This window comes from Chiloscyllium plagiosum, unplaced genomic scaffold (assembly GCF_037043375.1).
Source record: "Chiloscyllium plagiosum isolate Xiang-an unplaced genomic scaffold, Cpla_swu_hap1 HiC_scaffold_9, whole genome shotgun sequence".
Taxonomy (NCBI): Eukaryota; Metazoa; Chordata; class Chondrichthyes; order Orectolobiformes; family Hemiscylliidae; genus Chiloscyllium; species Chiloscyllium plagiosum.
In genome coordinates, this window is record NW_028270147.1 from 40,657,459 (window position 1) to 40,683,074 (window position 25,616).

At 42.8% G+C, this 25,616-nt stretch overlaps 1 protein-coding gene across 4 annotated transcripts in view; it reads left to right on the forward strand.

The window, feature by feature from the left end:
- The window catches only part of mutyh (mutY DNA glycosylase), a 40,458-nt gene extending 16,671 nt beyond the window's left edge, over positions 1-23,787 (forward strand). For 2 of the 4 annotated variants that reach the window (XM_043699098.2, XM_043699099.2), the window contains exons 7-16: positions 2,681-2,752; positions 3,242-3,355; positions 5,164-5,261; positions 6,310-6,454; positions 7,661-7,748; positions 8,298-8,480; positions 8,947-9,092; positions 9,329-9,496; positions 19,137-19,187; positions 20,282-23,787. In XM_043699098.2, the coding sequence (XP_043555033.2) occupies positions 2,681-2,752; positions 3,242-3,355; positions 5,164-5,261; positions 6,310-6,454; positions 7,661-7,748; positions 8,298-8,480; positions 8,947-9,092; positions 9,329-9,496; positions 19,137-19,187; positions 20,282-20,419 (1,203 nt within the window). In that variant the 3' untranslated portion in view covers positions 20,420-23,787. The remainder of the gene's footprint in view (positions 1-2,680; positions 2,753-3,241; positions 3,356-5,163; positions 5,262-6,309; positions 6,455-7,660; positions 7,749-8,297; positions 8,481-8,946; positions 9,093-9,328; positions 9,497-19,136; positions 19,188-20,281) is intronic. The other 2 variants (XM_043699100.2, XM_087990573.1) reach the window with 2 other exon arrangements.
- Positions 23,788-25,616: the final 1,829 nt, after the last annotated feature.

Here is a 25,616-nt window from a genome sequence, read left to right on the forward strand (position 1 = left end):
AGACTGCACTGACATTGCACATGTGCATAACAGCACGAAGACTGCACTGACATCGCACATGTGTGTAACGGCACTGACATTGCACATGTACGTAACGGCACGAAGACTGGCACTGACATTGCGCATGTACGTAACGGCACGAAGACCAGCACTGACATTGCACATGTGTGTAACGGCACTGACATTGCACATGTGTGTAACAGCACGAAGACTGCACTGACATTGCACATGTGCATAACGGCACGAAGACTGCACTGACATCGCACATGTGTGTAACGGCACTGACATTGCACATGTGTGTAACAGCACGAAGACTGCACTGACATTGCACATGTGCATAACGGCACGAAGACTGCACTGACATCGCACATGTGCGTAACGGCACGAAGACTGCACTGACATCGCACATGTGTGTAACGGCACTGACATTGCACATGTACGTAACGGCACGAAGACCAGCACTGACATTGCACATGTGTGTAACAGCACGAAGACTGCACTGACATTGCACATGTGCATAACGGCACGAAGACTGCACTGACATCGCACATGTGCGTAACGGCACGAAGACTGCACTGACATCGCACATGTGTGTAACGGCACTGACATTGCACATGTACGTAACGGCACGAAGACCAGCACTGACATTGCACATGTGTGTAACAGCACGAAGACTGCACTGACATTGCACATGTGCATAACGGCACGAAGACTGCACTGACATTGCACATGTGTGTAACGGCACTGACATTGCACATGTGTGTAACAGCACGAAGACTGCACTGACATTGCACATGTGCATAACGGCACGAAGACTGCACTGACATTGCACATATGCATAACAGCACGAAGACTGCACTGACATCGCACATGTGTGTAACGGCACTGACATTGCACATGTGTGTAACAGCACGAAGACTGCACTGACATTGCACATGTGCATAACGGCACGAAGACTGCACTGACATTGCACATGTGCGTAACGGCACTGACATCGCACATGTACGTAACGGCACGAAAATCGGCACTGACATTGCGCATGTGCGTAACGGCATGAAGACCGGCACTGACATCATGCATGTGCATAACGGCACGAAGACCGGCGCTGACGCTGCCCATGTGCAGGCTGACATGAAGACGGTGCTGATATCGCGCATGTGAGTAACGGCACAAAGACCAGCGCCGACATCGCGCATCTACGTAACGGCACAAAGACCAGCGCTGACATCGCGCATGTGCGTAACGGCACAAAGACCAGCGCTGACATCGCGCATGTGCGTAACGGCACAAAGACCAGCGCTGACATCGCGCATCTACGTAACGGCACAAAGACCAGCGCTGACATCGCGCATCTACGTAACGGCACAAAGACCAGCGCTGACATCGCGCATGTGCGTAACGGCACAAAGACCAGCGCCGACATCGTGCATGTGCGTAACGGCACAAAGACCAGCGCCGACATCGTGCATGTGCGTAACGGCACAAAGACCAGCGCCGACATCGTGCATGTGCGTAACGGCACAAAGACCAGCGCCGACATCGTGCATGTGCGTAACGGCACAAAGACCAGCGCTGACATCGCGCATGTGTGTAACGGCACAAAGACCAGCGCTGACATCGCGCATGTGTGTAACGGCACAAAGACCAGCGCTGACATCGCGCATGTGTGTAACGGCACAAAGACCAGCGCTGACATCGCGCATGTGTGTAACGGCACAAAGACCAGCGCTGACATCGCGCATGTGCGTAACGGCACAAAGACCAGCGCCGACATCGTGCATGTGTGTAACGGCACAAAGACCAGCGCCGACATCGTGCATGTGCGTAACGGCACAAAGACCAGCGCCGACATCGCGCATGTGCAGGATGGTATGAAGACCGGCACTGACATCACACATGTGTGAAGACCTGCTTTGACGGCACAAAGCCCGGTACCAATTCATGCATGCACGTAAAAGCACGAACACCAGCGCCTAAGCAGAATGGTGCGGACATCGACATATGTGCATAATGAAGCACGTAAATCGATCCCCACTGGATTTGCAGTGTTGCCAGTGGAGGTAAGCATTCTCGAAAATACCGTTCCCTAATTTTTCAGTAACGTTATAGCCAAATCTTACTGCCGAAATGTACGTTATCCCAGAACCACCTGTATATCAAAAATGTCATACGCCTGCATGTATAAATCTCTGGAAATAACCTGACTTACTAGAAGTTAGTTTGAAATAAAACTGTACCTTGAATGAAGAAATACAATAAGAACATTAAAAAATCTATTTTTCAAAACAGTAGAACACAGTAGGGTGGAAATTAGTCTCTAGCAATGATGCAAAACAGACAGTTTCCTGCTGAGTTTCTTCAGCAATCTGTGTGTTTCATGTTCCAGCATCTGCAGTAATTAGCTTTTAACTGCATTGGCTGTCCGCTATATGCAGTGCCTGGTATTTAATTGTATTGATTGCAATGGAACTGAATATCAGAAAGTGCACATAACAGGTTACCAACCCAGTACTGACCCCTGAAATTATGGAGTATGAGTATGAAAGATTGCTCATTTTTAGTGAGAAAACATGTTAATCAGGAGTTAATTGAACTTTGTGACTCTCGAGGTGTCATCTCTAAAATTAAACTTGGTCCTTTGTTATTATAGTAAATTGTCTTCTTAATGTTATTCTTGCAGGAAGTGAATGAAATGTGGTCTGGCCTAGGATATTATTCTAGAGGAAGACGATTATATGAAGGAGCACAAAAGGTATTGGAGGCATTCTTCCACGACTGGTATAATTGATATCCTTGTCATCTCTGTGCTTTTACTTTAGATAAAAATGTCCAACAGTCAATAAATACACTTCAACATATTAACAATATCCAGGCAGTGCACTGTGGTAAATGTACTGAAGTTTGACTGTTGCTCTGTGATAGGATATTAGCAGTCCAAATGATGACCTCAGTTGTCTGTGTAGCGTGTTCCTAATAACAGTTATGCTGCTGTAAAAAGAACTACAGAGGCCACATGTGTCATTGTAAGAAAATGACAAAGAATCATAGAACTGTTCTAACTCATTCTTTATTGCTGCACGACTACATTCAAAGCAAGTTGGAGGAAATGTCTGAATGACAACGGTGCCACCCTTTGAACCAGGGAAGGCCTATATTACCAACATCATATCAGAATGTGGAAAAGACTTGATTCAGATCATGCAAAATTATGCAGTCTTCGAATGTATTTTTCTCCTCATAGGTTATATCAGAATTCAAAGGTGAGATGCCACAGAATGCAGAGGAGCTACAGAAGCAGCTGCCTGGGGTTGGGAGATACACAGCTTCTGCCATTGCCTCAATCGCATTTGGACAGGTGAAGAAAGAACATATCTGGCCTTTCTCTCTGTCTGCATGGCTATGTTGAGAGTGTGGTGCTGGAAAAGCACAGCAGGTCAGGCAGCATCCGAGGAGCAGGAGAATTGATGTTTCGGGCAAAAGCCCTTCATCAGGAATGAGGCTTGTGGGCCGGGAGACGGAGAGATAAATGGGAAGGGGAATGGGGGGGATGGTAGCTGAGAGTGGAATAGGTAGATGGGGGTGAGGGAGAAGGTGTTCTGAGGAGCTACTTTGCCATATTTATTATCAAGTGTCATAAATTCAAGCATATCTGTATTAAGAAGCATTCTTATTGGGAAATAGAGTTTGTAATGTGTACTCACTTGGTAAATAACTGATTTGTCATATTTTATTAATTGAGAGCTCTGGCATGGGAAATACTTTACTCCCAGTATTATCAGAAAAGTCCACTTATGTATTCAATTTTAAGATAAGTAACTGCATTGAAAGATTCATTGTTTCTCAGTGTCCAGATGATCTTTGTAATTTACCCTCTCCGCCCAAAAGGAATTGTATTCAAGCAAGAGTCAAGAGAGAAATGAAAAACAGGAATGAAAAGAGAATCAAGAGGGCAACCTATTTAGGCATAGGAAAACAAAGTGGGTGGTGTTTGTACAAGTGCTTTCAGACCATAAGATATAGGAGCAGAAATTAAGACATTCAATCCATTGAGTCTGCTCTGCCATTCAATCATGGTTGATAAATTGCTCAACCTCTTTCTCCCCGAAACCCTTGATCCCCTTTATACTCGAGGATCTATCTAAGTCTTAAATATTCAATGACCCCCCCCCCCCCCCCCCCCCCCCAGGACTCCACACACTTCTGTGGCAATGAATTCCATAGATTCTCCACTCTTTGGCTGAAGAAGTTTCTCCTTCTCTCCATTCTAAACGATTTTCCCTTTACTCTAAGGCTGTGCCTTTGGTCCTAGTCTCTCCTACCAATGGAAACATTTTCCCAGCATCTACTCTGCCCAGGCCATTCAGTATTTTGTATGTTTCAATTATATCCCCCCATCCTTCTAAACTCCATCAAGTTTAGACATTCCTCGTATGTTAAACTTTTCATTCCCAGGACCATTCTCGTGAACCTCCTCTGAACCCGCTGCAGGGCCACTACATCCTTCCTGAGATATGGGACCCAAAACTGCACACAATACTCCAAATGTACTTTGAGAAAGCAAGAAAACCCTGTTATTTAAGTAGTGTATTTCATGACAACAGAACATTCCAGATGTTGCTTTATAACCAATTACATAATTTAAAATTACATTTATTGCTGTAATGTAGTGGAGACAACGTAGCCAATTTGCACACGGTAAGTTCCCGCAAACAGAAATGAGACAATGACCTTAACTGAGGGATAAATATTGGCAAGGGCACTAGGAATAACTATCTGGTGTTCTTCTTTGAAATAGTGCCATGGGATCTTTAATCTCTGCCTGAGAGAGCAGATGGATCTGGGTTTGATATCTCATCTGAGGGATATCTTCTTGAAGTTAAACTTTTTGACCTTGAGCATTAAGAATCTTTAAACACTTGCTCCATGAAACTTTTGCTCCATGGAATATTTCACAATATTAAGAGGGCAACAAACACAAAAGAAGTATCATAAGGGAATGCAACCTCTTCATTGTGTGGGATTTGCATTTTGCGAAGTATATAGTTCATTGGTGCCATTCTAAATTGTTATGCATTGCTTATGCTCTTTTAATACATCTAAAAATCTCACCTTGCTGCTGGAAAAGTTAGCAGTGGATATTTGAATGTGAAGCTTTACTTGTAGGTAACTGGAGTAGTGGATGGGAATGCTGTACGAGTACTGTGTCGCGTTAGAGCAATTGGAGCAGACAGCACCAGTTCAACAGTGATTGAAGTACTTTGGTACGATTCACTTTTATCTTACTGATGTATTCTACGTACTGACTACCAGCATGTTAACATTTTTTTAAAAAGTAACTATCCCTTTAATTCCAACCTTTCTGATGATTTTAACAACTTCCCCTTCCTATCTGGCATTGCTATTTGGGGGTGGATGTTAAGATCACAGATCTATGGGCAGCAGAGTGGTTAGCACTGCTGCCGCAAAGCGCCAGAGACCCAGGTTCAGTTCCCGCCTCAGGCAACTGTCTGTGTGGAGTTTGCACATTCTCCCCGTGTCTGCGTGGGTTTCCTCCGGGTGCTCTGGTTTCCTCCCACAGTCCAAAGATGTGCAGGTTAGGTGAATTGGCCATGCTAAATTGCCTGTAGTGTTAGGTGAAGGGGTAAATGTAGGGGAATGGATCTGGGTGGTTTGCTCTTCTGAGGGTGGACTTGTTGGACCGAAGGGCCTGTTTCCACACTATAAGTAACCTAATCTTAAAAAAAAGTAATCTAATCTAATCTCTGACAGAACTGTTTAGTGAATGAATTTAAATGAATAAATCTTGCAGTCTTAATTTATGCAACAAAAACAGAAATTAATATGAAAGCTCAGCAGGTCTGGCAGCATCTATGGACAGAAATCAGAGCTAACGTTTTGGGTCGAGTGATTCTTCCTCTGAACTTGGGTCTGAGGAAGGGTCACTTGACCTGAAACATTAAATTAATTTCTGTCCATAGATGCTGTCAGACTTTCTGAGCTTTTTCCACCAGTTTCTGTTTTTGTTTCTGATTTACAGCATCCGCAGTTCTTTTGTTTTTTTTAATGCAAGTTGTTTGGATTATCTCCTAAAACCTAAAACGACAGAAATAATTGAGATGAACCTTTTGATCTGGCATTCAAACTAACTTTGGCATTGAGAATTGAGCTGCTATTATTGTTTTTACCACAAATTTGCAATGGCTGATTGGAAAGATTTCCACTAAAGAGAGTGTAGAAATGCTTAGATTTTGATACAGACTTCATATACGGATATTTCAAATTTAGCTGTATGGTGGTCTTTCATGACAGGATGTTGGCGAATACCTTGGTGGACCCATTAAGACCGGGTGACTTTAACCAAGCTATAATGGAGCTGGGTGCTACTGTCTGTACTCCCAAGGCTCCCCTTTGTTCGGAATGTCCTGTTAAGGCCCACTGTAGAGCTTACCATCAGGTTGGTTTTGAATTATCACTGAAAAAGGTAATGGAACTGACTGTGCGAGATAGAATGTACACTAATTGCCAACTTTTGTGACCAAGGTAAAGATCTGTGCCACTAGGAATTATTTCATATGTTGGCTGATTTTATCATTGATGAGTGCTTCTGCTCTTGACTGAGTGATCCAGGATTTCCTAAGGGTTGGTGCATGTTCAGATTTCAATCCCAGCAAGCATACCTCTGAACTAGGTTCAGCTAGGAAATCCCAAAAGAAAATCTTAGCACTATGATTTTGTCAGTGACAGCTCATGACATCTTAGTATTTTCACATATGAAGGTCTCTCTCCACCGTGTTCCACTTTGAGATCATTCCACTGCTCTGCCTAAGCTTTCACCAGTACCTCATCTTAGCATTCCATTTGAGTACTAATTTGTCTCAGCAGATTCTAATATACCTTGATTATCACTTTCAATTTTCATCAGAATTTGTTATTCCTTCTTACATTTGACAGCACCTTCCAGTGTTCCCATATCCTAAAATATTTCTTCCCTGGTGCAAGTCAAATTTCCACAACCCCAGCTCCTAAATGCTATCCCCATCTTAAAGCTATCAAGCCTCACAGCTTTCCCTAACTTTAATTATTAGAACTCACCGGTTAACTGAAACATAGTTCTGCTCTACTCCTTTAAACTTGGATGTTAAACAATGAAAGATATTTAAGTATCCAAGTGTTAAATTAGCTATTAATAGTTCTCATTGGGGTGTTGTATGATGTGAGCTATTCATGGTGAGGGTAAGGAATATTGAAATGGAATCAAAGGAACTTTAATCTGCATCTTACCCCAGGTAAAGATCATTTTGTTCCTTTTGGAGCTGCCGCTGTGTAAACAGAGGAAAAAGCTTTCGTTTACTGATACTGACATTCTTCAACTTGTTGGGTTTCCCCAATTTAACTGTCCACCTGAAAACTAAGCATGGAGAGTTTAAGCTGCTTGTAAACCCATCAGACTAATCTTGTTTTTTTTTAAACAACTGTGCAGTGAGAAAGGAGTGAAAGAGAATGGCAAACATAATAGACAATGTGTATGTCATAATCTCTGCATCAGTTATGTTGCCCACTTCACAATAATGACATTGTCTCGAAAACACTTTGAGTGGTTATGTTATTGCAAAAGTTTCTAAGTAAATATTAACTTTTCTTCTGTTGATGCTCATTCCAGGTTTTGAAGAAGCAGGAATCAGTCTCAAAAAGACTGCTGGGCAATACCTTGTCAAAAATTTCCCCCACCCCAGATATTGAAGAGTGTGGTAAGAATTATCAATAATTATCAATAACCTATGCATAGATCTCTGTATGTATTTAGGAACTATTAACACTGGGAATACATGGTACAAATGAACAATTTATGATGTGATTTTTAAAAAATTAATTCCTTTTTGAATTCTCTCATGAGTCAAATAGTAGAAACTCTCCCTTTAATTTCTCTGTCATTTTTTCCTACTATCCTAAAGATATCAAACCCCAATTTATATTTTTCCCAAAACCCAAGATGCAGAAGTCCAATTTTGGAGAATTGCAGAAAAGAAAATCTCCCTAATGATCCCTTGAAATTGTCATTTTCTGGGAACTGCACCATTTCTACGCAATCTTCAGATCTCTGGGAGCAGGGATTGCAGGAATCCAGTCCAGACTGATCAAATCTCCAGAATTGTTTGATCTAAATGGTGACATTATAGATCACCTTGATCCTCTGGTTCAATATGTTTCAAAGGCAGAACATGCTAGTATCTAACCATATGTCATGATAGGCCAAATGTGATCAACCAGTAAAATAATATTTCAATTTGATGTTGCAGAGAATTGCTCCTTATGCTTGCCTAACAAAGAATCCTGGGTTGGTAGTCTCGGGGTAATGAACTTCCCAAGGAAAGCTGCAAAGAAACTACCACGAGCAGAGCGAACACTGACCTGTGTAGTTACACGGAAGAGGAATGCTGGTGATGCAGAAGAATACTTCCTAGTTCAGAGACCTAACATCGGTAACTACTGTCAACTGAAAACAATTTGAGTGGAGATGGTGTGGGAAAAGAGATTTGTAATTCTGTTATATTTGCTTCAGTAAGGCTTTAGAATAAAAGCAATAGTAGTTAAAGAAAACAGTAGCTTGAAGTGTATATGATACTGGAATCAATATCTTCCCATTTGGTATCTGAGAACATATTGTGCTAAATTAATGCGAACTCCAATAGCAAGTGAAGAGACTTCGCAATGTGCTAAGCTAAACTCAGTATTTAATTACTGCATATACATCGAAGGGCGCACAAATATGAAGCATACGGATTCCTGACACAAGGCAAATATTGGTAGTTTCCATCAGAGGAAGTAGAATGTCATATGTGAATGGTAGATGTATTATCAATGAAAATGTAATTGATAATTGATCATCTTCCGTTTTCTTTTCTTTGAAACCATTCATTCATTTTGTTGTGTCTTTCTGATTGCCAGGACTGTTAGCTGGAATGTGGGAGTTCCCCAGCATTCTGTTGGAGTCTGAGATGACAGAAAAGGAACAGAAATGCAAGATTTTAGATCGGCTTACAGAATTATTGGGGAGTTCAGTTACAGAGAAAAATTTTCAATTTTTGGGGGAGGTGAGTTTGCAAGTATTGCTAACTAAAAATAGAGGTCACAATCAATTTCTGGAGAACAGAAAAGGATTAATTGCATCAAAGTAAAGAAAATGTCTTTTCAGCATTGTTGTCCAGCACCTAGATATCTAAATGTGATTGGTATAATTTTGCAGCTTTTATTGACATCAGCCAACTAATGCATGGACTGCGTAATATCAAGATGGATTAGTCATTTTATTTTTTCCTACTTTTTGTAGGTAGTACATATCTTTTCTCACATTCACCAGACCTACGTCGTGTACAGTAACTCACTTAATAGCGCATCAGTCGATACTGTGAAGCAGGCGAGGACAAAGTGTCCTTCCTTCCGCTGGGTAACAAAGACCGAGTTTCAACAATCAGCTGTGTCTACAGCCATGAAAAAGGTAAAGCTCTGGTTGTGCTTAGCTCTGGAATTGGGTGAGTGGCATAGGTGAGGGGACAAAGAAAGGAAAGGGTTCCATTGCTGAGAGCACTTGTAAGCTGGAAGATTATAACTTGAAGGTTCCTGTCTGATGATTTGCTACATCTGAGTAGCTTCTATCTTATTAAAGCACTATTTTGCTTTCTTTCCATGGGCAATATATTGTGCATAAATGTGGGGTCTCAGAAGTCCTCAATTTTAAATTGAAGGAACAGTTTTCAAAAGATTGACAAAAGAACCAGAGCAAACATAAGACAAAAACTCTCGTGCGACAGATGGTTAGGATTTGGAATGTTATGAGGAGGGGTCACCGGACCCAAAATGCTAACTCTGATTTCTTTTCACAGATGCTTCCAGACCTCTGAGCTTTTGCAACAATATCTGTTTGTTTCTGATTTATAGCATTCAGGATTTAAAATGTGTTGCCAGCTTGGCTGATGTATATTGATTTAGAAATAGCCTTCAAAAGGGAGTTGGATATTTACTTGAAGGAGAAAATATTACAAAATTTCAGGGAAGGACAGCGGGCTAACAGAATGGGTCTCTAGAATGACCAGCATGAGTTCTGACCAATTTGTAATACTGCACTAGTCTATGGTTCAATTCAGCAGTGAGTAGAGAAATTGAGGTTTGAAATAAGGAAGAATAGAGTTTTAAGGGCAGCACAGTGGCTCAGTGGTTAGCACTGTTGCCTCACAGCGCCAGGAACCCGGGTTAGATTCCCGCCTCGGGCAACTGTCTGTGTGGAGTTTGCACATTCTCCCCGTGTCTGCGTGGGTTTCCTCCGGGTGCTCTGGTTTCCTGTCACAGTCCAAAGATGTGCAGGTCAGGTGAATTGGCCATGCTAAATTGCTGAGTGTTAGGTGCATTAGTCAGGGGGAATGGGTCTGGGTGGGTTACTCTTTGGAGGGTCGGTGTGGACTTGTTGGGCTGAAGGGCCTGTTTCCATATAGTAGCGAACCTAAATAATGACCATTATAGTTTCTGTATGTGGACCTGAATAAGATTAACTAATGACTGTGAGGTCTTTCTTCATTCATACTCACTAATGATCTAAGTTCTGTCACTGGGATTGTGATGGTATTGTGATTTTAGAATTGTGAGTCCACTGGTCATGGTGCTGTACTGGGAATAAATAGTCTTGTAGCCTAGTGTAAATATACCCCTGAATCCCCAAACATCAATTCATTGTAATGGTAAGAGAGGTAGGCACCTGGGGAGGAGTCATTTGTGGATATACCCATTTCAAACAGGTATGCTGTTTTGGAAAATGTAGGCGTGATGGATTCTCAGGGGAACGTAGCACGAACAGCCAAGTTTCTGGTATTGAGACTGGCTCTAATGCAACGAAGGGTACGTCAGCTTCCAAGATATTAATTGTGTTAGGGGATTGTGTAGTCTGAGGTACAGACAGACATTTCTGTGGCCAGCAGAGAAAAAGCAGAATGGTGTGTTGCTTCCCTGCTGCCAGGGTTAAGGATGTCTCAGAGAGGGTGCAGAATGTTCTCACGGAGGAGAGGGGCCAGCAAGAGATCATTGTCCCCATTGGACCCATCGATATAGGAATGGAAAAGGTTGAGATTCTGAAGGGAGATTACAGAGAGTTAGGCAGAAATTTAAAAAGGAGGTCCTCAAGGGGAGTAATATCTGGATTACTATGAGCTAGTGAGGGCAGGAATTGGAGGATAGAGCAGATGAATGCATGGCTGAGGAGCTGGTGTATGGGAGAAGGATTCACATTTTTGGATCATTGGAATCTCTTTTGGGGTTGAAGTGACCTGTATAAGAAGGACGGATTGCACCTAAATTGGAAGGGGACTAATATACTGGCAGGGAAATTTGCCAGAACTGCTTGGGAGGATTTAAACTAGTAAGGTGGTGGGGGGGGTGGGACCCAGGGAGATAGTGAGGAAAGAGATCAATCTGAGACTGGTACAGTTGAGAACAGAAGTGAGTCAAACAGTCAGGGATAAGGTAGGACTAATAAATTAAACTGCATTTATTTCAATGCAAGGGGCCTAACACGGAAGGCAGATGAACTCAGGGCATGGGTTAGGAACATGGGACTGGGATATCATAGCAATTCCAGAAACATGGCTCAGGGATGGGCAGGACTGGCAGTTAATGTTCCAGGATACAAATGCTACAGGAAGGATAGAAAGGGAGGCAAGAGAGGAGGGGGAGTGGCATTTTTGATAAGGGATAGCATTACTGCTGTGCTGAGGGAGGATATTCCCGGAAATACATCCAGGGAAGTTATTTGGGTGGAACTGAGCAATAAGAAAGGGATGATCACCTTATTGGGATTGTATTATAAACCCCCTAATAGCCAGAGGGGAATTGAGAACAAACTTGTAAGGAGATCTCAGCTATCTGTAAGAATAATGGGGTGGTTATGGTAGGGGATTTTAACTTTCCAAATATCGACTGGGACTGTCATAGTGTGAAAGGTTTAGGTGGAGAGGAATTTCTTAAGTGCGTAGAAGACAATTTTCTGATTCAGTATGTGGATGTACCTACTAGAGAAGGTGCAAAACTTGACGTACTCTTGGGAAATAAGGCAGGGCAGGTGACTGAGGTGTCAGTGGGGGAGCACTTTGGAGCCAGCGACCATAATTCTATTCGTTTTAAAATAGTGATGGAAGAGGATAGACCAGATCTAAAAGTTGAAGTTCTAAATTGGAGAAAGGCCAATTTTGACAGTATTAGGCAAGAACTTTCGAAAGCTGATTGGGGACAGATGTTCGCAGGTAAAGGGACGGCTGGAAAATGGGAAGCCTTAAGAAATGAGATAACCAGATTCCAGAGAAAGTATATTCCTGTCAGGGTGAAAGGGAAGGCTGGTAGGTATAGGGAATGCTGGATGACAAAAGAAATTGAGGGTTTGGTTATGAAAAAAAAGGAAGCATATGTCAGGTATAGACAGGATAGATCGAGTGAAGGAGTATACTTAAGAGGGAAATCAGGAGGGCAAAAAGGGGACATGAGATAGCTTTTTTGCAAATAGAGTTAAGGAGAATCCAAAGGGTTTTTACAAATATATTAAGGGCAAAAGGGTAACTAGGGAGAGAATAGGGCCCCTCAAAGATCAGCAAGGCGGTCTTTGTGTGGAGCCACAGAAAATGGGGAAGATACTAAATGAATATTTTGCATCAGTATTTACTGTGGAAAAGGATATGGAAGATATAGACTGTAGGGAAATAGATGGTGACATCTTGCAAAATGTCCAGATTAGAGGAATAAGTGCTGGATGCCTTGAAATGGTTAAAGGTGGATAAATCCCCAGGACCTGATCAGGTGTACCCAAGAACTCTGTGGGAAGCTAGAGAAGTGATTGCTGGGCCTCTTGCTGAGATATTTGGATCATCAATAGTCACAGGTGAGGTGCCGGTAGACTGGAGGTTGGCAAACGTGGTGCCATTGTTTAAGAAGGGCGGTAAAGACAAGCCAGGGAACTATAGACCGGTGAGCCTGACCTCAGGGGTGGGCATGTTGTTGGAGGGAATCCTGAGGGACAGGATGTACATGTATTTGGAAAGGCAAGGACTGATTAGGGATAGTCAACATGGCTTTGTGTGTGGGAAATCATGTCTCACAAACTTGATTGAGTTTTTTGAGGAAGTAACAAAGAAGATTGATGAGAGCAGAGCAGTAGATGTGATCTATATGGACTTCAGTAAGGCGTTTGACAAGGTTCCCCATGGGAGACTGATTAGCAAGGTTAGATCTCATGGAATACAGGGAGAACGAGCCATTTGGAGACAGAACTGGCTCAAAGGTAGAAGACACAGGCCTGTGACGAGTGGAGTGCCACAGGGATCGGTGCTGGGTCCTCTACTTTTTGTCATTTACATAAATGATTTGGATGCGAGCATAAGAGGTACAGTTAGTAAGTTTGCAGATGACACCAAAATTGGAGGTGTAGTGGACAGCAAAGTGGGTTACCTCAGATTACAACAGGATCTGGCCCAGATGGGCCAATGGGCTGAGAAGTGGCAGATGAAGTTTAATTCAGATAAATGGGAGGTGCTGCATTTTGGGAAAGCAAATCTTAGCAGGACTTATATACTTAATGGTAAGCTCCTAGGGAGTGTTGCTGAACTAAGAGACCTTGGAGTGCAGGTTCATAGCTCCTTGAAAGTGGAGTCGCAGGTAGATAGGATAGTGAAGGAGACGTTTGGTATGCTTTCCTTTATTGGTCAGAGTATTGAGTACAGGAGTTGGGAGGTCATGTTGCGGCTGTACAGGACATTGGTTAGGCCACTGTTGGAATATTGTGTGCAATTCTGGTCTCCTTCCTATCGGAAAGATATTGTGAAACTTGAAAGGGTTCAGAAAAGATTTGCAAGGATGTTGCCAGGGTTGGGGGATTTGAACTATAGAACATAGAACATTACAGCGCAGTACAGGCCCTTCGGCCCTCAATGTTGCACCGACCTGTCGTACCAATCTGAAGCCCATCTAACCGACATTATTCCATGTACGTCCATATGCTTGTCCAATGATGACTTAAATCAATTAAAGTTGGCGAATCAACTACAATTGCAGGCAAAGCATTCCATACCCTTACTACTCTCTGAGTAAAGAAACTACCTCTGACATCTGTCCGATATTTATCACTCCTCAATTTAAAGCTATGCCCCCTTGTGCTCGCTGTCTCCATACTTGGAAAAAGGCTCTCCCTATCCACCTTATCTAATCCTCTGATTATCTTATATGTCTCTATTAAGTCACCTCTCAACCTTCTTCTCTCCAATGAAAACAGCCTCCAATCCCTCAGCCTTTCCTCGAAAGACCTCCCTTCCACACCAGGCAGGAGTTGGGAGGTCATGTTGCGGCTGTACAGGACATTGGTTAGGCCACTGTTGGAATATTGTGTGCAATTCTGGTCTCCTTCCTATCGGAAAGATATTGTGAAACTTGAAAGGGTTCAGAAAAGATTTGCAAGGATGTTGCCAGGGTTGGGGGATTTGAACTATAGAACATAGAACATTACAGCGCAGTACAGGCCCTTCGGCCCTCAATGTTGCACCGACCTGTCGTACCAATCTGAAGCCCATCTAACCGACATTATTCCATGTACGTCCATATTCTGGTCTCCTTCCTATCGGAAATTGAGGAGTGATAAATATCGGACAGATGTCAGAGGTAGTTTCTTTACTCAGAGAGTAGTAAGGGTATGGAATGCCCTCTGCACTCTTTCCAAAGCTTCCACATCCTTCTTATAATGTGGTGACCAGAACTGTACACAATACTCCAAGTGCGGCTGCACCAGAGTTTTGTACAGCTGTAGCGTAACCTCATGGTTCCGGAACTCGATCCCTCTATTAATAAAAGCTAAAACACTATATGCCTTCTTAACAACCCTGTCAACCTGGGTGGCAACGTTCAAGGATCTGTGTACCTGGACACTGAGCTCTCTCTGCTCATCTACACTACCAAGAATCTTACCATTAGCCCAGTACTTTGCATTCCAGTTACTCTGACCAAAGTGAATCACCTCCCACTTGTCCGCCTGTCAGCCCAGCTCTGCAGCTTATCTATGTCTCTCTGTAATCTACAACATCCTTCGTCACTATCCACAACTCCACCGACCTTAGTGTCGTCTGCAAATTTACTAACCCACCCTTCTACGCCCTCATCCAGTTCGCTTATAAAAATGACGAACAGCAGTGGACCTAACACCGACCCTTACAGTACACCACTAGTAACTGGACTCCAGGATGAACATTTCCCATCAACCACCACCCTCCGTCTTCTTTCAGCAAGCTAATTACTGATCCAAACTGCTATATCTCCCACAATCCCATTCCTCCGCATTTTGTACAATGACCTACTGGGGAACCTTATCGAACGCCTTGCTGAAATCCATATACACCACATTAACCGGTTTACTCTCATCTACCTGTTTGGTCACCTTCTCAAAAAACTCAATAAGGTTTGTGAGGCACGACCTACCCTTCACAAAATCGCGCTGACTATCCCTAATCAAATTATTCTTTTCTAGATGATTATAAATCCTATCTCTTATAACCTTTTCCAACACTTTACCAACAACTGAAGTAAGGCTCACTGGTCTATAATTATCGGGGTTGTCTCTACTCCCCTTCTTGAACAGAGGAATCACATTTGCTATCCTCCAGTCTTCTGGCACTATTCCTGCAGACAATGATGATTTAAAGATCAATGTCAAAGGCTCGGCAATCTCCTCCCTGGCTTCCCAGAGGATCCTAGGATAAATCCCATCCGGCCCAGGGGACTTATCTATTTTCACACTCTGCAGGATTTCTAATATCTCTTCCTTGTGAACCTCAATCCCACCTAGTCTAGTAGCCTGTATCTCAGTATTCTCCTCGACAACATTGTCATTTTCTAGAGTGAATACTGTCGAAAAATATTCATTTTGTGCTTCCCCTATCTCCTCTGACTCCACGCACAACTTCCCACTACTATCGTTGATTGGTCCTAATCTTGCTCTCATCATTCTTTTATTTCTTAAATACCTTTAGAAAGCCTTAGGGTTTACCCTGATCTTATCCGCCAACAACTTCTCATGTCTCCTCCTGGCTCTTCTGAGCTCTCTCTTTAGGTCTTTCCTGGCTACCTTGTAATCCTCAAGCGCCCTAACTGAGCCTTCACATCTCGTCCTAACATAAGCCTTCTTTTTCCCCTTGACCAGCGATTCCACTTCCTTCGTAAACCACGGCTCTTGCGCTCTACAGCTTCCTCCCTGCCTGACAGTACAATACTTATCTAGGACACTCAGGAGCTTTTCCTTGAATAAGCTCTACATTTCTAATGTGCCCATTCCGTGCAGTTTCCTTCTCCATCATATGCTTCCTAAATCTTGCCTACTCGCATCATAATTGCCTTTTCCCCCAGCTGTAATTCTTGCCCAGTGGTATACACCTATCCCTTTCTATCACTAAAGTAAACTTAACAGAATTGTAATCGCTATCACCAAAGTGCTCACCTACCTCCAAGTCTAACACCTGTCCGTGCTCATTACCCAGTACCAATGTAATGTGGTTTCACCCCTTGTTGGCCTGTCTACGTATTGTGTCAGGAAGCCCTCCTGCACACACTGGACAAAAACTGACCCATCTATAGTACTATAGTGTTCCCAGTCAATATTTGGAAAGTTGAAGTCCCCCATGTCAGTTACCCTGTCTCTTTCACTCCTTCGAGAATCATCTTTGCTATCCTTTCCTCTACATCTCTGGAACTATTTGGAGGCCTATAGAAAACTCCCAACAGGGTGACCTCTCCTTTCCTGTTTCTAACCTCAACCCTTAGTACCTCAGTTGACGAGTCCCCAAACATCCTTTCTGCAACTGCAATCATGTCCTTGACTAACAATGTCACCACCACCCCCACCTCTTTTACCATGTTCTCTGTTCTTAGTGAAACATCGAAATCCTGGCACCTGCAACAACAATTCCTGTCCCTGCTCTAACAATGTCTCCGAAATGGCCACAACATCGAAGTCCCAGGTACCAACCCATGCTGCAAGTTCATCCACCTTGTTCCGGATGCTCCTGGCGTTGAAGTAGACACACTTCAAACCAACTTCTTGCTTGCCAGTGCCATCTTGCGTCCCTGAAACTTGATTTTGGACCTCCCTACTCTCAACCTTTTCTATTCTCGAACTACAATTTTGGTTCCCATCCCACCCCAATAGCCTTAGCGAATTTCCCCCCCCAGGATATTGGTACCCCTCTGGTTCAGATGAAGACCATCCTGCTTGTAGAGGTCCCACCTACCGCAGAAAGAGCCCCAATTATCCAAGAATTCAAAACCCTCCCTCCTGCACTATCCCTGTAGCCACTTGTTCCACTCCTCTCTCTCTCTCTCCCTATTCCTTGCCTCACTAGCACATGGCACGGGTAATAAACCAGAGACAACAACCCTTTTCGTCCTAGCTCTATGCTTCCATCCTAGCTCCCTGAATTTCTTTCTTAAATCCCCATCTCTCTTCCTACCTATGTCATTGGTGCCTATGTGGACCACGACTTGGGGTTGCTCCCCCTTCCCTTAAGGATCCTAAAAACACGATCAGAGACATCACAAACCCTGGCACCTGGGAGGCAACACACCAACCGTGAGTCTCTCTTGTCCCCACAGAACCTCCTATCTGTCCCCCTAACTATGGAGTCCCCAATGACTACTGCTCTGCTCCTCTTCCCCCTTCCCTTCTGAGCAGCAGGGACAGACTCTGTGCCAGAGCCCTGTACCCCACTGCTTTCCCCTGTTAAGTCATCCTCCCCAACAGTATCCAAAACGGTATACTTATTGTTGAGGGGAGTGGCCACAGGGGATCCCTGCACTGCCTGCCAGTTCCCTTTCCGTCCATGACTGTCACCCATCTGCCTTTTTCTTGTATCTGAGCTGTGACTACCTCCCTGTAACTCCTCTCAATAACCTCCTCTGCCTCCCGAATGATCCGAAGTTCATCTAGCTCCAGCTCCAGCTCCCTAACGCGGTTTTCGAGGAGCTGGAGTTGGGTGCACTTCCTGCAGATGTAGTCAGCAGGGACACTAGTGGTGACCCTTACCTCCCACATTCTGCAGGAGGAACATTCAACTGCCCTCACTCCATTCCCACGATTCTAAATTCCCAAAGAGACTGTTGAAAAAATAAGGAATAAAAAATAAACTCGTTACTTTATCAATCTAGCGCACAGAACATTTTTGGTTAGAGGAGGAGGATGGGTGAGAGATACTACCCGAGTCGTGTTTCGGGTAACGCAACCACACAAATATATGACTTCCCAGAAGTCCTTCGCTCCTCCCTCGCCGCTCTGGCAAAATGGAGGCCTGACTCACGAGGTAAGTCCCTTTTAATGTGGGAAAACTCACCCTTCCCAGAGCCCTCGCTTCACCACTCCTCCTCTCCCCCCCGCTCTGGCAAAATGGAGGCCCAACCTGCGAGGTAAGTCCCTTTTAATGCGGGAAAACTCACCCTTCCCAGAGCCCTCGCTTCACCACTCCTCCTCTCCCCGCCGCTCTGGCAAAATGAGGGAGAGGGAGAGGCTGAACAGGCTGGGGCTGTTTTCACTGGAGCGTCGGAGGCTATGGGGTGACCTTATAGAGGTTTACAAGATTATGAGGGGCATGGATAGGATAAATAGACAAAGTCTTTTCCCTGTGGTCGGGGAGTCCAGTACTGGAGGGCATAGGTTTAGTGTGAGGGGGAAGGATATAAAAGAGACCTAAGGGGCAATTTTTTCACGCAGAGGGTGGTACGTGTATGGAATGAGCTGCCAGAGGATTTGGTGGCGGCTGGTACAATTGCAATATTTAAGAGGCATTTGGATGGGTATATGAATAGGAAGGGTTTGGAGGGATATGGGCTGGATGCTGACAGGTGGGTCTGGGTTGGGATATCTGGTCGGCATGGACAGGTTGGACCAAAGGGTCTATTTCTGTGCTGTAAATCTCTATGACTCTATAATGGCAGAATTGAGATAGCAGTGAGATGTTTGAGGAATTGTAGGCCTCAGCACATGTCCTTCCACTGTATGAAGCAACATGGGTGAGTGATTACATCTTTGGATCAAAGTTCACTGTTCAATGTTTTAACTCTTATCATCATACTTTCAGGTTTTGCAATTGTTTAGCCATTCGAGTACAGATGGGAAGCTGTTGGATAAGGTAACAATATAGCTTCTTGCATTCATATATGACTTTGCATTGGCATTATAAAACAAAATGTGATGCTTGAGATGAAATAGAACTGGATGTTGGCTACATCCATGTAAAAACTAATGCTGCAGTTTACTTTCGCATTCTCCGATATCTATTTGTGGAATAATTTAATATACCCTCCTATTTCAATTTGTTGTGATATTAAGGATAATGACAATAGATTCATTGGCAGTTCGTGGTACTTCATGCTGTCATAAGTTATGGATAGGAGCTTACTCCATGACTGAATTTGTCAAGTGAATATTTGAACCACGTGTGCTGAGATAATAGAACCCCTACATGTGGAAGCAGGCCATTCGACCCATCAAATCCACACCGACTCTCTGAAGAGCATCCCACCCGGACCCACCCCCTACCCTATCCCTGCATTTCCCACGGCTCTTCCACCTAGCCTGCACATCTCTGGACAGTATGGGAAATTTAGCATGGCTAATCCATGTAACCTGCACATCTTTGGACCACGGGAGGAAACCGGAGCATTCAGAGGAAACCCGTGCAGACATGGGGAGAATTACAAACTCCACACAGACAGTTGCCTAAGGGTGGGCCCTTGGCAGTGAGGCAGTAGTGGTAACCACTGAGCTACCAAGTTGCCCTCAACATGGTCTTTACTCGGCTACTGTACAGCTTCCTGATGAAGGGCTTTTGCCCGAAATGTCAATTTTCCTGCTCCTCGAAGGCTGTCTGACCTGCTGTGCTTTTCCAGCACCATATTCTCAACTTTAATCTCCAGCATCTGCAGTCCTCACTTTTGTCTCCTGTACAGATTTAGCATTTGCTCTTGAAATAAAGGAAAATTGCTGAAGGCTGCAGTTCCTGATACATTCTGTGAATGTCCAGATATGAATGTTGGGTAGGGACAGAATTGAAATTGATTATAATTTCCTACAGAATTGAAATTGATTATAATTTCCTGAGTAATCCAACAGCTTCTTGATATAAGACCAATGTATGAATAATGGTCGTGACTTTGTTTCTATTCAAAATTTATTTCAGGTTAAAACCAATATGAAACAATTTACATCTTGATCTCTCTGCAGGATGTCAAGCGAATCCATGGCTCTGAAACAAATAGAAACAAGCAGAAAGAAAGAAAACACAAAGCTTCAACAAACCATGGGGGGAAACAGCTCTCAATGGACAGTTTTTTCAGACCTACAGTGAAGGAATCTCTATAGTTGTCCAAAGAGAGCAGTTGAATAATACTTCAGCTTTCATTGTTAGACTTCAAGCCAAATCCAACCTAGATAGTTAGCAGCTGAGGGTTTCCATTGGATGGAGACGCATGCCAAGCTATTCTTTCAAAAGTGGATGAGAAGTAAGACTCTGTTAATGTCCAAAACAATTCTCTTCTCATAGGGCTATAAGACCACTAATGGCAGTCAAATAGTAGAGTATTTTGTACCCTGTTCCAGGTATCATCTGTTTATGATTATGTTGATGTTCACAAATGATAGTCAGTTTGAGACTGGAAATTCTTGGCTCTGCCTTGTACTGAGTATTGTGCTTGTAAGATGACTTTTTTCATTTTTAGGTAAAGTACACTGACAGTTATTTTGCAGTAACCAGATGATGGTTTTCAGATAATGACATTCCAGTAGTTTTTTTTTGGCTGGACAACTCATCAGGCATGCACACACTCTCTTCGTCAATCATTGAAGCTAACTATCAGGCAAACTCTGATTCGAAAACAAATGCACACCAAATTTTAATGTCAGTAACAAGTTCAAATCTCTAAATGTTGGGGCACTGCATTGAAATGTTCTTTGATTGATGGAAAGGTTACTGCATTGGGTGTGGAATCAGTAATGGAGAAAGAGCTTTTCATTGAATGTGGGCTGTGAGGGGTAGGGAGAGTATGTTGCATTGAATGTGGGCTCAGCAAGGGGAGAGCTTAGAACTGAATGTGGTCTCTGAATGATGAAGAGCCAGTGCTGCATGAGTCTAGGTTCAATGATGAAGAGAGATTTGCATTGAATATTGGCTTAAGTGACTGAAATAGAGTTGCATTTATTGTGACCATAGTGATAGAAAAAGCTTTGTGTTGAATCTGGCCTCCCTGTTGTAGAGAGAATGCTGCATTCAGCGTTGGCTTTGTAATAGGGTCATAGTCATAGGGTTGTGAATCAACAGCATAGAAACAGGCCTTTCAGCCAACCATGTATAACCAACAAACACCAAACTATACTAATCCCATTTACCTGAATTTGGTCCATAGCCTGCTATGTTCTGGCAATCTCCTCCCTTGTACCCTGGAATATATCCCATCAGGCTCTGGAGAATTATGCACCTTTGATATCCTTTAAAATATCTAATACCTCTCATTAATCTTAATATGTTCTTGAGCTTCAGCATCTGAGCAATCCCTGGCTATGTTGAGAGTTTTGCAATGTGTAGATTCAGTGTTGGAGAAAGTTCTACATTGAATGTTGGCTTAGTGACAGGTGGAGCTGGAGTTATTGTTGTCTTAGTTACAGCAAGAGCTTTGTTTTGATTCTGGGCTCTGACATTGGGAAAATACTACATTGAGTGTGGCTTCTAAGTGATAGAAAATGTGTTCTTCGTTGAATGTCAGCTGTAAATAGTGGAGAGTGGGCTCAGTGATTGTGAAGCTTTGCATTGTGCGGGCTCTGAGTACTGACAAGAGAGCTGTGCATTAGCTCTACACCATTAACAGTTACCTATAATGGGTACCAGTACTATTCATTGTCAGTATAGAAAACAATCAAGAACATTTTTCAAACAAACAAAAATAGAAATTACTGGAGAAACTCAGCAGGTCTAGCAGCAGTTGTGAAGAGAGAAAAGAGCTAACATTTTGACTCCAGTGACCCTTCTTCAGGCCCTTCTGTCTTGAAAGATCCGGCCTGCCCTGCTGAGTTTCTCCAACAATTCTTGTTTTTGTTTGTTTTGGCTCTTGAGCATCTGCAGCTCTTTGTTTTATTTAAGAATATTTTTCTTCTTTTCTGTTGTTTTTGCAGTAAGTGTCAAATATGTTTAATCGTGGAGGCCAGAAGACTGATGATTAATGTTTCAAACCAGGTTGTGTTTTTATTATTTTATTTTCCCCACTTAGCTAAGTCATTACATTTTAATCACTCCCTCGTATCCAATTCTTCAAGTCTGAATTATTTAATTAGATTATGGTCCTTCTTCAGACTATGTCATCAGGAGAAAAAATCCACATGGTGCAGATAAAAACTCAAATGCATTCTATAAAACATGCAACTGAAATTATTAACTAATGGGATTTTTATTTATAATTTAAGTTCATATGTTTCTTATTTTTGTACAAGTATAAATAACAGATGTAGTGTTTAACATATACTTGCAGCACACTGTACAGAGATTTTACTTTGAATTTAATGCATTTTTAAAACTTTGCCTTCATTAACATTGTGCACTCTTTTGGTAAAATGTAAAACAATTGACCACTAGCTTCTTAATTGTCCACTAAATAACTTATTCTGTGTTGATGCTCATGCAGAGCAAACTATTAAGGAGGTTGAAAATCTGAAAAAGACCAATAAATACTGAAAAGGCTAAGCAGGACTGGCAGCTTAAAAACAGAGTTAATGGTTGGAATATAATGCTACCCTTGCAAGTGGGCTGAGTGCTATCTCATGTGCTGAACCGTTCGCCACCTTCCTGACTGCCCATAGTTATGTCTGGAACAGGAAGAATCAAGAGGGCCCTTCTAGCCTGGAGTTCAATTGGAGCCCATAGGATGAGACCATTAAAGCAGTCACCTATCACTATATGCATTGAACCAGTAATGGATATGGGTGATACCATTTGGACAGACATCGCGGCACAGATTGCAGGCTGATGGCTTCACCCAACGGTGGAACCAGCCAGCAGCAAGGGAAGTATCCATAGAATGAAACCTCCCTGCCCTTGACATGCTTATCTTCATGCCCCAATCATTTCCAGGCATCTAATTGGACAGTTGGTATCTCCTTGGTGGTGGGACTTGTGCCTTTCAGAGAAAATCCTGCAGGAAATTTACCAAAGCAAGGAACTCCATTGGCAGCTTGCAGACTGATTGGGAAGTATTTGTGATGGGACCCCTGAAAATGGCTGTGGGGCTGTTGCTGCTAGGACCTCAGCAGTTAGAGGGTCTTGCTGGTACAGTAAACTTTGTGCAGTGTTTTAGGCCAGCTGCCTTTGTGTTGTTCATGCTTATATACTCTAAATGGTGATTTTGAAATGAAAGATGCATCTAGAAATTTGAGAGACACAGCAGAAATTCATCCCAGAAGAGAGAGATTGATTCTTGATTGGTAATCACGATTGATTGGCGCAGGGGTAACAGGGAGAAGGCAGGAGAACAGGACTGAGAAGCATCAATCATGATCGAATGATGGAGCAGATTCCATGGACCGAATGGCATAATCCTGCTCTTATATTTTCTGGTTTTATGGTCTACTGCATATGTCTGTGGAGCATATTCACTGTATCATATTTTTTAACCCTGTATTACTAATGACTAATTTTGTACTTTTTTAAAAGTTGCATCTTTTCCAAATAAAAGCTTTGGAATATGTCTGATATTTTTCATTCACAATCTGAAACATAGCAATTAGAAGGCAGTCCATACATAATACATTAAGGGAAAAGGAAGAATTTATCTCGCTCCCTCACTATTTCAAAGCTATTAAAGAACTTTGAGGTTTTGCAATGTTGAAAAAAAACGCAAAGCAGTGTCTCAAACATGACATTAAGATAAATGATCAGAAAATCGTTAGTAACATTGAGGGTAAATGTTTGCCTGGAAACCAGCTAAACCTTTTAATACTTCTCCAATATTGTGATGGGACTGATTACATTCATCTACGAAAGCATTTAGAACCTCATTTGGGGTGGCACGGTGGCTTAGTGGTTAGCACTGCTGCCTCACAGCACCAGGGTCCCAGGTTCAATTCCAGCCTTGGGCGACTGGAGGTTTTCTCATTCTCCCCATGTCTGGATGGGTTTCCTCTGGGTGTTCCGGTTTCCTCTCACAGTCCAAAGATGTGCAGGTCAGGTGAATTGCCCATGGTGTTAGGTGCATTAGTGAGAGGGAAATGGGTCTGGGTGGGTTACTCCTTGGAGGGTTGGTGTGGACTTTGGCCAAAGGGCCTGTATCCACACTAGGGAATCTAATCCAATCTCATTTGAAATGTGAAATTTTTGCATAGGAGCACCAGTCTAACTAATATACGCAAGTTTCTTGACTGGAATTTGAATCCACAATATTGTAATTCAGTGCTGAGACAGCTACCACTGAGTCAAGATTAAGGACTTGTAGTGCACACGATCACAGAAGAGGCATATTACCTTAGATTCATGTGGTCTTTATTTCTTATTAATGATGACCACCATTTAAAACTATGGTTGTGCTCTTCTTGGTAGTAATCCCTTCAATCCCAAATTGTCACAGTTGTAAAGTTCAAACCGTGCCCTGGAAGTCAAATCATAAACAAGGCTGACTCGTAGAAGCAAGAATGGATCTTTGAGGCTGCTGTGCTGTACAATTAGATTATGGGTGATCATCTACCTTAAAAACACTTTCTTGAACTGTCTCCATTTCAAGATGTCATGAGTCTCCAAAAGTTTTAGCAATTTTATGCCTTTAATATGCTGAGTGATTTGAGCTTCCAGAGCACACTGCGATAGACAGAACTAAGTGATTCCACAATAAAGTAGATCAGTTCTGATGAAGCGTCACAGGATCTGATAAGTTGACTCTGCTTTCTTTTCATAGATGCTGCCAGACCTGATGAGTTTCTGCAGAAATTTCTGTTTTGTTTCAGATCTAAGCTCCAGTCCTGCCAAATCCATTTGTAAATTTTGGTGGACATTTGAATAAATCGCTGGAGGAGGAAGCTGCACAATTATCCCCAGCCAGTGGGGGTCCCCAATGCATCAGTGCAAAAGATAAGTCTGAAGCATTTGTAGCAATGTTCAACCAGAAGTGCCAAGTGGATAATCTATCTCAGCCTCCTCCTGAGGTCTCCTGTACCATTGATGGCAGTATTCCGCAAATTTGATTAACTCAAGAATGATAGCAATAAATACCTGAAGACCTTGGATGCTACAAAGGTTATGGGTCCTGACAACATTCTGGCAATACTACTAAGACTTGTGTTCCACAATTTGTAATGGTCCAAGCTGTTCCAGTCCACCTGGCAATGTCATAAATTACTCAGGCATGTCCTATACTCACAAAGCAGGACATGTCTAACTTGGCCAATTACTGCACATCAACTGACTCTCAATCATCAGTAAGATGATTGAAGGGGTTATCGGCTGAGCCTTCAAGCAGCATTTGTTTCGCAATAATCTGCTCAGTTTAGGATCTGACAGGGCCAGTGATTTCTTCACTTTATTAAA